The 13,490-nt window shown below is 46.9% G+C and overlaps 2 protein-coding genes across 4 annotated transcripts in view; both read right to left on the reverse strand.

Moving 5' to 3' along the window:
- KCND1 (potassium voltage-gated channel subfamily D member 1) overlaps positions 1 to 6,844 on the reverse strand; it is an 89,757-nt gene extending 82,913 nt beyond the window's left edge. The window contains exons 1-2 of one of the 2 annotated variants that reach the window (XM_077284204.1): positions 6,544 to 6,844; positions 3,751 to 3,837 (exon numbers count right to left, since the gene is read on the reverse strand). The gene's annotated coding sequence lies outside the window, so the exon portion shown is untranslated. Of the gene's footprint in view, positions 1 to 3,750; positions 3,925 to 6,543 lie in introns of those variants that run through there. The other variant, XM_077284205.1, reaches the window with a different exon arrangement.
- Positions 6,845 to 7,428: 584 nt separating this feature from the next.
- The window catches only part of GRIPAP1 (GRIP1 associated protein 1), a 50,499-nt gene continuing 44,437 nt past the window's right edge, over positions 7,429 to 13,490 (reverse strand). For both annotated transcript variants that reach the window (XM_077284206.1, XM_077284207.1), the window contains one exon: positions 7,429 to 10,510. In XM_077284206.1, the coding sequence (XP_077140321.1) occupies positions 10,421 to 10,510 (90 nt within the window). In that variant the 3' untranslated portion in view covers positions 7,429 to 10,420. The remainder of the gene's footprint in view (positions 10,511 to 13,490) is intronic.

Here is a 13,490-nt window from a genome sequence, read left to right on the forward strand (position 1 = left end):
CCGCGGTTTTTATGCGGATTTTATGCGGATTCCACCTGCGGATTCCTATTGTGGAGCAGGTGTAAACCGCAGCGGAATCCGCAGAAAGAATGGACATGCTGCGGAATGTAACCTGCAGCGTTTCTGCGCGTTTTTTTCAGCAGCATGGGCACTGCGGATTGCCATTTCCATTGTACTGTTAACGCATGGAAAGCTGCTGTGGATCCGCAGCAAAATCCGCAACGTGTGCACATAGCAGCTGCAGCAGCTTTCCATGAGTTTACAGTACAATGTAAACCTATGGAAACCGCAATCTGCAGTGCCCATGCTGCGGAAAAAAACGCGCAGAAACGCCGCGGGTTACATTCCGCAGCATGTCAATTCTTTGTGCGGATTCCGCTGGGGTTTACACCTGCTCCACAACAGGAATCCGCTGGTGTAAACCGCAGGTGGAATCCGCACTAAATCCGCAGGTAAAACGCAGTGCCTTTTACCTGCGGATTTCTCAAATCCGCTGCGGAAAAATCCGCAGAGCTCCAAAATACATGTGCACATACCCTAAGATCTCTCTCTCCACAGTTGATCAATGTGATTTAGATCCAGACTCATTGCTGGCCACTGCAGAACTCTCCAGCACTTTGTTTCCATTAATTTCTCTGGGAATCTTGAAGTATGTTTGATAATCTTCATATTACATGATGCCTTGCACACAGTCAAGGCACCCAGTGCCAGAGTCAGCAAAACAACCCCAAAATATCTTTGAACCGCCACATTTGATTGTAGGTACTGTGTTCTTTTCTTTGTAGGCATCATTGCGTTTTCGGTGAACAGTAGAATGATGTGCTTTACCAAAAAGATCTATCTTGGGCTCATCTGCCCACAAGACACTTTGTGAGAAGGATTTGGACTTGCGTACATTTTGGCACATTGCAGTCTAGCTTATTTATGTCTCTGTCAGCAGTGGGGTCCTCCTGGGTCTCCTGCTATAGCGTTTAATTCCAATGTCGATGGATAGTTCGCACTTACACTGATGCACCCTGAGCCTGCAGGACAGCTTGAATTTCTTTGGAACTTGATTGGGGCTGCTTATCCACCATCCAGACTATCCTGTGTTACAACCTTTTATTTTTTCTCTGCTGTCCACATCCAGGGAGATTAGCTACAGTGCCATGGGTTGTAAGCTTATTGATTATGTTGCACACCTTGGACAAAAGAACATCAAGATCTCTGGAGATGGAGATTCTTGATATTGTTCAACAATTTTGGTTCTGAGTTCCTCAGACAGGTCTCTTCTCCTCTTTCTGTTCTCCATGCTTAGTGTGGCACACACACAGACATACAATGCAAAGATTAAGTCAACTTCTCCCCTTTTTATCTGGTTTCAGGTGTGATTTTCATATTGCTCACACATGTTACTTGCCACAGGTGAGTTTGAACGAGCAGCACATTCTTGAAACAAAGTTGTTTACCCACAATTTTGGAAAGATGCCATCAATTTTGTCTAGCCTATTTTGGGGGTTTTGTGTAAAATTATGTCCAATTTGCCTTTCTCTTTTATTTTTTTGTGTTATTCCAATACACACAAGAAATAAACAAGTGCATAACAAAATGTGAAATTTAAATAATTTTCTCTGAGAAATACTTAATTTTCGTAAACAGTTTGAAGGGTGCAAACACTTTCAGCCATGACTGTTTATCTCGACTGTGCTATGACACATCATTCGTTACCTATCACATGCTATCTGTAATGTAACTCCAGACGTTATCTCCCCTTCTACAGATTTTTCTGTCTCGCCACATGCAGTACCATGCAACTGCGTCTTGTCTATGGCGTTGTCCTGGTTTGCGTGTCGGCTTGACCTGCTCTGAATTACAAATGTGCAGCCTGTACGGTTGGCCGATGCTTCACTGGTGTAATAATCTCCTGGGAAATGAGCTGTGGGTCCTTGCCTCCTTCACAGAGCGTTACACACTGCAGATCGTTAGCAAACGTACCGCTAATTAAAAATCGTTATGTCATCCGACACGTGATGTATTCCTGATACTGAATGTACAATCAGAGCCCTTTAAATTAAGCCATGCTCTAGCTAAAGCAATGAGGCCCCGACTGCCCTCTTCGTTAGGGGGGCTGCACTATTCACATATGGGGGACTTTTCTAATTGCACCTTTTGGGGCTAATTAGTTGCTCACATCAGGTTGTTTGTTATCCCCCCAGATAAGGGATGCCAATAGGAATGTAAAGGATTAGAAAATTGCGCCAGAACAGTCCATGACAGTCTATTAAAAAGAATGAAGCTGAGCTGTAATACTGCACACAACCTGTAGACTGGGGTGGTGCTGTTTTTGGAAGGAAAAAAAAAAAGCAAAAAACATATTTTTGTATATAGTTGGAACCTGTTTAATAGAAGGCATCCAAAGTGGGCTATCGGTCTCTATGATGTTCATGTCCACTAAGTCGCACCTCTTTTCCGAAACCACTTTTTTATTAACTAAGAAGACATAAAATAAATTTTTAAAAAATATCTTTAAAAAAAACCCCTTACTTTTGGCTTCAAAAATTCTCTGTAGGACAAGAGTCAATTTTGCCCTTGATCGACGCTCATTTTGGGATTTTTGTGATCCACAGAGGAGACATTCCACGCAGTCTGTGCTTCTGCTCGCCGCTGCCAATAGCTGCAGTTAACTTAGCCATTTTTTTTTTATAGCAAATTGCGGCGCTGGGTAATGTCACCCTCTGGCAAGAAGAGGAAAAGTTTACATTTAATAAAATTTAGAGGCAAAAAACAAAACAAAACAAAATAAAAGAGTAAATCGTGTAGCTGCTCTGCCCTGGAGTAAATGATGAATGTGACGGTTATACTATTACTGGACTAATTAGACTAAATGAAAACTTTAATTAGTGCGGAGTGATTGAGCTGGGAGTATTCAGGAAATATATAACTGTAGCTACAAGTCACAATCTACAAAATACTGAAATAATTAGCATTTAAAGCAACAGTACACACAGAACTGATACACTGTCATGCGTAATGCAGGATCTGTGTGGGCGGAGCATGAGCCAGGAATTTGAAGACCACGATCTCATTGGTAGTCTCATGCTCCGCCCATGCAGAACTTGCACTAGGCATAAGTGTATCAGAGGGTTCCCTTAAAGATTGTTTCCTCATTTCCATTGAAAGCTAAGATCAGGGGTGCTGTTTGCAGACTTAGCGGTTTTGTTATTCCCATGCCTAAAGGAAAATGTATCAGTTCTAAAGGGTCGGCCATAGGTTCATCATGAAAATAATTGATTGTGGTGCTTATGAGAGGTTTTTTTTTTCACTATTCACTCCCAAAGCTTAATTCAGAATTCTGCTGGCTTCTGTTCACTTGAAAGAGAATGGTGGAGATCTTGTGATCACGATTAAAGGGAACTTGTCATATTGGACTTGCTATAGGGCAGAAGGAGCTGAGCAGATTGATATATAGTTTTGTGTTAAAAGATTTAGTATAACTAGTATTTTTAACATTTTACTTCCTGCTAATTCTGGGCTCAGGAGTCCAGTGGGCGTTTCCAACACAGTGTCAATCACAGCGCACTGGACTTCCAAGCATAAAAAGAACAGAGGTTTAGAGGAAGACAATAGTAGTTGTACTGAAAAAAAAAAAAAAAGATAAAGCAAAATATTGTCAAAGTAGGCAGGCCATATAGTACCCAACAAACAGCAGCAAATATCTCAGCCTGACTTAGGTGGAAGTCTATTTATATTTCTCAGAATTACGATTATTACCTTCACTACTGCCTATTGTTCACATGGCTCATTCTACTGCTGTGTTTTGCTCACTGTGCCGGTCTTACTGTACAAGAGAAGGGATCACTAGAGAGAAAGTTTAAACAACAGTTAAATGTATAAAAACAAAGATTGAAATATTCATATAAGGATAGTAAGAACATTACATCCCAATTCCGGTTAATGAGAGTCCCTGCTTATGGGTCTTTACAAGGGGAGGAGTTGTGGAAGCTGTCAATGAGAAGGAAATCCAATAGTCATACTGCCTCCTATGTTATGAAATACATTGTACTCTTCTCCGAGGCTCCTTAGGCCTCTTTCACACTTCAGTCGTTTGGCGTCAGTCACTTCCGACAAAGTGACGGATCGACGGATCCGTCACAATTGTTGAAAAAACGGATGTAACGGATCCGTTTTTTTGACGGATCCGTTACTCGGGGATTGTATATACTTTTTGGAGCATGCGCAATTGAAAAAAATTGAAAAAACGGATTGGTGCGACGGATCCGCCAAAAAACGGATCGCGACGGATCCGTCGCCCATAGGTGGCCATTCTATGAAATGACGGACGCGACGGATCCGTCGCGATCCGCCATTTCAACGGAGACAAAAAACGTCTAGATGAACGTCAATGTCTAGATGACGTCCGCTAAATTTTGACGGATCCGTCGCATGACGGATGGAACGGACGACCATCCGTCACAATCCGTCGCTAATGCAAGTCTATGGGGAAAAAAACGGATCCGTCAAAAAAAAAACGGATCCGTTTTTTGAGGAAAATGACGGTTTTAGACTGACGTCAAACAACTGAAGTGTGAAAGAGGCCTTAGTGGAATGGCAGCGTACACAGCTCGGGTGTTGGGAGCACCAAAAATCTACAGGGAATACAGCCCGAGTGTTGGGAGCGCCAACAATCTACAGGGTATACAGCCCAAATGTTGGGAGCACCAACAATCTACAGGGTATACAGCCCGAGTGTTAGGAGCATCAACAATCTACAGGGCATACAGCCCGAGTGTTGGGAGCACCAACAATCTACAGGGTATATAGCCCGGGTGATCGGAGCACCAACAATCTACAGGGTATACAGCCCAAATGTTGGGAACATCAACAATCTACATGGTATACAGCTCGGGTGATGAGAGCACCAACAATCCACAGGGTAAACAGCCCGGGTGTTGGGAGCACCAACAATCTACAGGGTATACAGCCCGTGTCATGGGAGCACCAACAATCTACAGGGCATACAGCCCAATTGTTGGGAGCACCAAAAATCTACAGGGTATACAGCCCGGGTGATGGGAGCACCAACAATCTACAGGGTATACAGCCCGGCTGTAGGGAGCACCAACAATCTACAGGGTATAAAGCCCGAGTGTTGGGAGCACCCACAATCTACAGGGTATACAGCCCAAATGTTGGGAGCACCAACAATCTACAGGGTATACAGCCCAAATGTTGGGAGCACCAACAATCTACAGGGTATACAGCCCTAGTGTTAGGAGCACCAACAATCTACAGGGTATACAGCCCGAGTGTTGGGAGCACCAACAATCTACAGGGTATATAGCCCGGGTGATCGGAGCACCAACAATCTACAGGGCATACAGCCCAATTGTTGGGAGCACCAAAAATCTACAGGGTATACAGCCCGGCTGTAGGGAGCACCAACAATCTACAGGGTATACAGCCCGAGTGTTGGGAGCACCAACAATCTGGAGGATATACAGCCCGAGTGTTGGGAGCACCCACAATCTACAGGGTATACAGCCCGGCTGTAGGGAGCACCAACAATCTACAGGGTATACAGCCCAAATGTTGGGAGCACCAACAATCTACAGGGTATACAGCCCGAGTGTTAGGAGCACCAACAATCTACAGGGCATACAGCCCGAGTGTTAGGAGCACCAACAATCTACAGGGTATATAGCCCGGGTGATCGGAGCACCAACAATCTTCAGGGTATACAGCCCAAATGTTGGGAGCACCAACAATCTACATGGTATACAGCTCGGGTGATGAGAGCACCAACAATCTACAGGGTATACAGCCCGGGTGTTGGGAACACCAACAATCTACAGGGCATACAGCCCAATTGTTGGGAGCACCAAAAATCTACAGGGTATACAGCCCGGGTGATGGGAGCACCAACAATCTATAGGGTATACAGCCCGGGTGTGGGGAGCAGCAACAATCTAGAGTATAAACCATATGTGGGTTTTAAACACTTCAATAGTAGTGATGAGCGAATATACTCGTTACTTGAGATTTCCCAAGCACGCTCAGGTGACCTCAGAGTATTTTTTAGTGCTCGGAGATTTAGTTTTTCTTGCCGCAGCTGAGTGATTTACATTTATTAGCCAGCTTGATTACATGTGGGGATTCCCTAGCAACCAGGCAACCCCCACATGTACTTATGCTGGCTATCAGATGTAAATCATTCAGCTGCGGCAATGAAAACTACATCTCCGAGCACTAAAAAATACTCTGAGGTCACCGGAGCGTGCTCGGGAAATCTCGAGTAACGAGTATATTCGCTCATCACTATTCAGTAGTCATCTAATTTATCTCTTAAAGGGGAATCACACATTTAATGTTTAAGAGATGTCTTAAAGTGGAACTGTCATTTTAATAACTTTCCCTTAAATCAATAGGACACATGAAAAATAAGCAACTTTGTAATATATCTTATCAGAGAAATCTTCTTTCTCCTTCTGATCTTTCACCTTTAACACAAGGGTGAAATGTGTCCTCAGAGAAGACAGGTTTGTCCTATCTGAGATAGGAGATTACCATCTCAGTCGCTTGTCTGTTCCGTCTTTAAAGGGGCAGTGGAACAATCCATTAAAGGGGTTCTCTCTCCTGTGCACTGATGCTTCTCTATTTTTGGTGTAAATTCAGACTCCTTCTGGTTTCCTGTAAATAGAGAAATAGAGAGCAGTGCATTGTGGGGGCTGCGATGTCCGACAACTGGATAGAGCTGAATCGTCGTCTGTTTCCAAGGGCAACCTGCAGAAATCATCAGGACCTGACAGAATATGCTGGCTACTGCTGGCCGTCCACCAAGTGATATCAGCAAACAAGGACAAGGATGTCACCCAGAGCTGCCATTTTATAAAAAAAAATTAGGACAGGAATTAGTATTTTTTGAGGGGTATCCACTTCAGTAAGCGAAATGTTTTTGAAACACGGCCTCGGTACTAACTGAGCCAAAGTGTCCTCGTTGCCCATAGCAACCAGAGCTCGGCCATTTTTAAAAAAATCTGCTAAGGTAAAACGAAAGCTGCATGGTGATTGGCTGCTATGGGTAACAGACAGCTTCCCTTCTGCAAGGATAGCCTGTCATGTGACTTTTACTTAAAGCGGAGGTCACATGACAGGAAGTCGATGCAGAATCGTCCTTTTTCAGCTACCATGGAAACCCCAGAGCCAGCGTGATATTCACAATTGTGCCGAGTAGGGAGGAACCTAATCTGAGCTCCATTTTTATACACAGTATATCTTTAATGTATTCAAAATGGCCGTCCCCACTAGGCGGTAGGTTATAATGAGAGAAAAAGTGGCGGACTCCAGCCTTGAGGGATGAACCTGAAGACCTGGAAGGGGGGGCTGAGTCAATTATGGTCGGTCACCCATGACATCAAGTGTATAGGACACCAAGCAAATGACACCGGCATGGAGGTTTTAACTCTTTATTGTCCAGTCACGTACATGTTGCAGTCCTGTGCTGGCAGGTGGCATGCGTGACGGTAGAATATGGCTGTTTGGACGTCCTCGTGCTCCGCAGATGGCACCGTTCCCACAGTGATGCCAATTATAAAGTAATAAAAGTGTCCAGTGTCCTTTTTTTTTAAAAAGACGTCGTGGCCGACCACCGGCCAACATACCTCCAGTGTAACATGGTCCGCCATGTCTGCCCAATCTCGCATACAATGATATATTTATATACAGGTCATTTTACAAGTCACGGTGCATTATTAAATATATTCTGTATAGATAGCGCCAGTCACAGCCGGGAGCACAGCACATTATATACAGTATACGGGCCGCAGGCGTCTGACCATAGGGTGCATTATAAAGCCGCAGCAGTATTATAGGCCTGTCCTGCATACGTGATGGAGGCAGACATTTTATGGAAGGAAAGAGATCTGCAGCCTATAGGCCAGCCATTAGTAACAACATGAACCATGGATTACTTAAAGGGGTTGTGAGAACAATATTTTAAATGCATGTACTTTGGGCTAAAAATCATTTTTGCAATTGGTTTACATTACAAATGATGCAGCGTTTGCCTATTGCTGGCTGCAGAATGAGTTGTCTGAGAGTCGCTCAGTGAGCTTGTTCTGACGATCCAGTGGGAGAGTTTATAACTCTTATCTGGCTTTTTCTGAGCAGCTCTCAGCTGATTTACGGCCACAGACCGCATCAAAGCTGAATGTGTCATGAAACAAAGAGCCTGTCGAAGCCAAATGGTGTAAAATTTTTAACAATCGGTTTGCAAAAATGATTTTCTCCCCCCCACCCCCAAGCATACATTAACTTTAGAAAAGAAAAAAATTGCCCCTAGAGGTTGACAAACCCTTTAAGAATGGCGCTCGTACTAGCATCTAGTGAATGGGCCTGCCTAGACCTCCCGGCCTTAAAGGGGGACTCCAGGGAAGGTAGCTATATGACACATTTCCAAAACAAAGGAGCGATCAGGGCTACTCAATAGAGACATGATAGTATTTTGGACACTGTATTTAAGCCCCTTCATGTTAGGAATCTGTGGGGGTCTTAGCACAATGTCCTTCAGGGACGAGCTAGGGGATGTTTCAGTGGATTTTCATTTAAAGGGGTCCTCGATGAGGACTGTCCTCACACTACTGCAGCTGGGATGATTTCTCTCTGCACCAGTCCAGCTTAGGACGAATACTATCCTAACAACCACAGTCTATATCATGGACGGGCAGAGCGTTTTACGTCACTAATTCGTGGCTTTGCTGGAACTGAAGCGACTTCAGACAATGATCAAGGAAGCCACCATATCCTCAAGAGTAACTCCCCCCTAAACCTTGCCCCTTGTGAGTGAGGCGCCCATACAGAATTATTTTGGGGCAGAAGGACCAAGTATCTAAAGTATATCATGGCCTGCTGAGTCTCCATTAATGGCAGATGTCATGGAAAAGAAGGACTGGGCATGTTGAATTTCATTATGTCCAATCTTTTACTTTAAGAGGACACAAGCCATTGCCAGAGGTGTCTGGTAGCAGCTTCCTTCACCCAGAACACATCCACATATCAGAAAACTCAGCTTCACATCACTAGCTTAGCATGTAGCAGGTCCCGGTACTCCCTGTGGGGGGATGAAGCTGCAGCCACCCGGCACCCTAAACCTCAGGTAACTATATTAGTTGTGGCTGGTGTTGCCTTTTCAGAGTGAGAATACGTGAGATGAGTGTAATAAATAATAGCTGGTACCTCGCTCCCTTAGTACCGCAGTGTGTTCGGTGCTCCGCTCTGGTAGAACCACCTTAAAGTGCATGTCCACCTTTTAATGAAACCATGTGGCTGGTTTTTGGTCCTAAGTGCTGTGCTGACCTGTCCTTATAGCGGCCGGGGTTTCTTTTCCATTACACAGAGAGTTCTGCAGAGATATGGAGCTGCTGAATAAAATAATGGGTGCCTGCAGCCACCAGCAGAGGGAGCTCAGGAGCTTAAAGGGGTAGTTCAGTAGTTAAAAAAAACTCCACGAGATTTATAAAAAACTAAACAAAAAGACATTCCTTGCTTGATGCCTCCTACATCAACATATGTGACTACTGCAGCCAATCACTTGCCTCAATGGTGATGCAGAAACTGATGAGACAAGTGATTGCCTGCACAGATCATGTTAATGTATGTGACAACATCACTGCAACCATCACATCACATACATCCACATGACCGCTGCAGCCAATCATTAGCTTTAGCAGTCTTTTGCAGCAGGATCAATGCTGCAGCAGACTGGTGGATGTATGCGATGTCATCGCCACAGCAATGACATCACATATATCTCAAGTGATTACTGCAGCCACAGCCAATCACTGGCCTCATTGCAAGGCATTTTTAATAAAATTTTACAAAAATCCGGACAGCCCTTACTGCATACAGGTGATACATTGTAATCAGTACTTGAACAGTATGCAGTGAGCGAGCTCCCTCTAGTGGTGACAGCCAGCATAACTGAATTCTATGTCAGAGCAGAGGATTCGGTGCTCTGTATCATGAAAAAGCACTGTGTGGCCATGATAAAGAGAAATGGTGTTTAAGAGTGACCTTCTCTTTTTGTAGGATTGGAGGTCCACCCCCCAGAAGCAGAGGACAGAGGCTCTAGGCATCGGAGAGTCTGTATGGATAAGACCTGGGCTGAGAGGAGAAAATAAAGGGCAGACCTAAGGAAACTATGAGGCAGAGGCCCCTGCTCTACAGTATATCACCATGAATCAGGTCACATCTGTGCAATTGTCCACCGGGGCTCACTGCGACCCCACAACATCCAGAAGAGAAAGATGCACACATGGAATGTACAAGCCGAGGGGGTGACGCGAGATGAAAATCGGGGAACAATGCCCATAAACAGTTCACCTAAATGATAGAGGGGCTACTATACTAAGGATGAGGTGGCCGAGGTAAGGCCACAGTCCAGGTTTCAGCTTTTGGAGGGGGTCTGGGGGCTCCCATGTGCCGGCACACATTCCTTGCTTAGTCGGACGATCTCCTGGGAGAGAGCTTCCAGGTCCTGCAAGGAGAAGGAGAAAGGGTTAAAACGCCACAGTCGTTTTTACTCTTCATCAGTTCCTGGGAAAGATGGGTGGGAACCAGTATGGTGGCCGTTCTGCCATCCCAGAATCAGCTTGTCTAAAGAGCAAATCTGCCTTTCATGCATCTAATTCTGGTGTATCCAAGTTGGTGTATGCAATCCGGAGCAAAGATAGGAGACAATAACTGTAAGAAATAAATATAAATAACAAACAATAAAGCCCCATAAACCCAGCCGGCATTACACAGCAGCAAATCATTCCGATACTGCGGAAAAACCTGCAGCAGAAACTGACCAGGGGCAAGAACTCGGCAGACCTCAGAAGCCTCAGATACATGTGTGGACACTTGTCCTGTCGCTTCCATGGCCTCTGACCCTCCCCTGGTGCTTGGTTATCATGTCCGTCATGTGGCGCCCCATGCTTCCTATATGAAGGTTAAGGCGACACTTAAGAAATCTGCCTCTCCCAGCAGTAGGAAGAGGCTTTTCATGTTGCTATTCCCAGGCCGCAGGTTCTGTGCAATCGGAAAATCAATGGCATGGATTCCTAGCACACCGGCTGCCTGAGATCTGTTTGACCTTCTCATGTCCTCCGACTGCATAAGAAAAAGCAAAAAATAGACTCCAAGTGAGTACTGGGGTTATGTAGCGACCGGAGAGGACGGAGCGCAGACGTAGTGACTGGAGAGAACGGGCCGTGGGTGTAGTGATTGGAGAGGGCGGGCCTAGCGACTGGAGGATGGGCCACGGGCCTAGCGACCGGAGAGGACGGACCGCAGACGTAGCGACCGGAGAAGACGGGCCGAGGGTGTAGTGATTGGAGAGGGCGGGCCTAGCGACTGGAGAACGGGCCACGCGACCGGAGAGGACGAGCCGCGGGCCTAGCGACTGGAGAGGACGGGCCGCGGGCCTAGCGACTGGAAAGGACGGGCCGCGGGCCTAGCGACTGGAAAGGACGGGCCGCGGGCCTAGCGACTGGAAAGGACGGGCCGCGGGCCTAGCGACTGGAAAGGACGGGCCGCGGGCCTAGAAACTGGAGAGGACGGGCCGCGGGCTTAGAAACTGGAGAGGACGGGCCGTGGGCCTAGCGACTGGAGAGGACGGGCCGCGGGCCTAGTGACTGGAGAGGACGGGCTGCGGGCCTAGCGACTGGAGAGGACGGGCCACGGGCCTAGCGACTGGAGAGGATGGGCCGCGGGCCTAGCGACAGGAGGGGACAGTCCGTGGGCGTAGCGTCCGGAGAGAACGGGCCGCAGGGGTAGCAACCGGAGTGGACGGGCCGCGGGCGTAGCAACTGGAGAGGACGGGCCGCAGGCGTAGCGACCGGAGTGGACGGGCCGCAGGCATAGTGACCGGAGTGGAAAGGCCGCTGGCGTAGCGACCGGAGAGGACGGGCCGAGTGTGTAGCGACTGGAGAGGACAGGCCTCTGGTGTAGTGATCACAGAGGATGAGCCATGTGTGTAGGAAATGTCTGACATATAGGAAATCCTTGGTGTAAATCACTTACAGTAAATTACACTGTCATGGAAGCTTTTGCACAGGCTATAAATGAATTATCCCTTTTCTTCGGGATCAGCGCTGAGCCAGGACATTGTGCGTCGGGCTTGATGTAAAGAGCTTTATCATTATGGCTTCAGAAAGGCTTTACTAAGATCCTGGAATTGATTGATTCGCTTTCCTGCTCCAGTAACTTACCGGCGGGTTTGTGATACTGAAGGCAGGCGAGAAATACAGGAGATCTTTGGGTAAGAGGTGAATTCCTTCCATGGAGTGGATATTAACTGCCATCTATCATGGACACAGTATGGATGGGTCCAGTGTCCGGCCAGTACTGGGTATAGGGAGTGCTCAGTGCCAGGAGGGTGCCGACATCCATGGGGCCCTTGGTGTGCTGCTCATTGTATGCAGGGGCCACCATCGTGGACACCAGCACTTCCTATAACAGGCAGGAGAGGTGGCAATACCACCCACTACAACCGTGATGGTTGGCGGCCCACATCGGCCTGGGACGAGCTGCGGCCGGTGCACGGAGCAGCGAGGCTCACCAGCACTGGCGGAGGGAAGGCCCCTGAGTGCTCCTGGATCAGCACATTGCTATAACGGTCATTTCCTTGTATTGATTAAAAGTCTTGCAAAATAATAAGGCTGATATTGTCTCGTGGCTCATTTTCCAAAGCCTATTACTTGCCTCAGCAAGATCAAGCGCTGTGAGGCCTCAGCCAAGTGCTAGGAACACCCCCGCGGGTGCTGGGGGGATGGGGGGGCATCCGTCTGTGCTGAAATGTAGAAACCTGAAAAGTAATGAAGCACCTCTGGTTTCAGGATGACAGGACCTCGCAGCCCTTTTGCACCACACTGAGATTTCTCTTACTGGGGATGTCATACATGATCCTAAGCAACGGTCCAAATCCATCCTAGATGGGTGGAAAGTTGGGTCAGACTTCCACATTAATTCACAAGCCGGCCATGAGCACTAATGGTAACTGCACCTCGCTGTGCCGCGGATGAGCACAGGGGCAAAACGAGCAAAACTAGTGCATGCTGTGAACCGGCGGTCCTTGCCGAAAATCGCTGTTAACGGTCTGTGCGGACAGCAGACGGGCAAAATTATGTTCATCTGAACCTACTCTAAGAGCAATCCCTGAGGAGTGAGACAGAGGTCCGCGCCTTGTATTCAGCATGTCACCAGTATGATCTTCTCATATGTAGGGTGACTTCTCCCTACAAGTACGCACAGAACGAGACACCGCAAACTGGCGGTATAACCAAATCTTCCCAAACATGCGCAGCATGCTATCTGAATGGGGATGGGGGTAAGCTGCTGGCACACACCTCCCATGGCCGCTTACTGAACAAAAGGATGGAGCATGGTGAAATACAACCGCCCGATCCGTCTATTCTCCAAAAATGGCCAAAAGTTGGTAGACCTCATGCACATTAGACCATCGTCAGGTCCCA

Source organism: Ranitomeya variabilis, chromosome 2 (assembly GCF_051348905.1).
Source record: "Ranitomeya variabilis isolate aRanVar5 chromosome 2, aRanVar5.hap1, whole genome shotgun sequence".
Lineage (NCBI taxonomy): Eukaryota > Metazoa > Chordata > Amphibia > Anura > Dendrobatidae > Ranitomeya > Ranitomeya variabilis.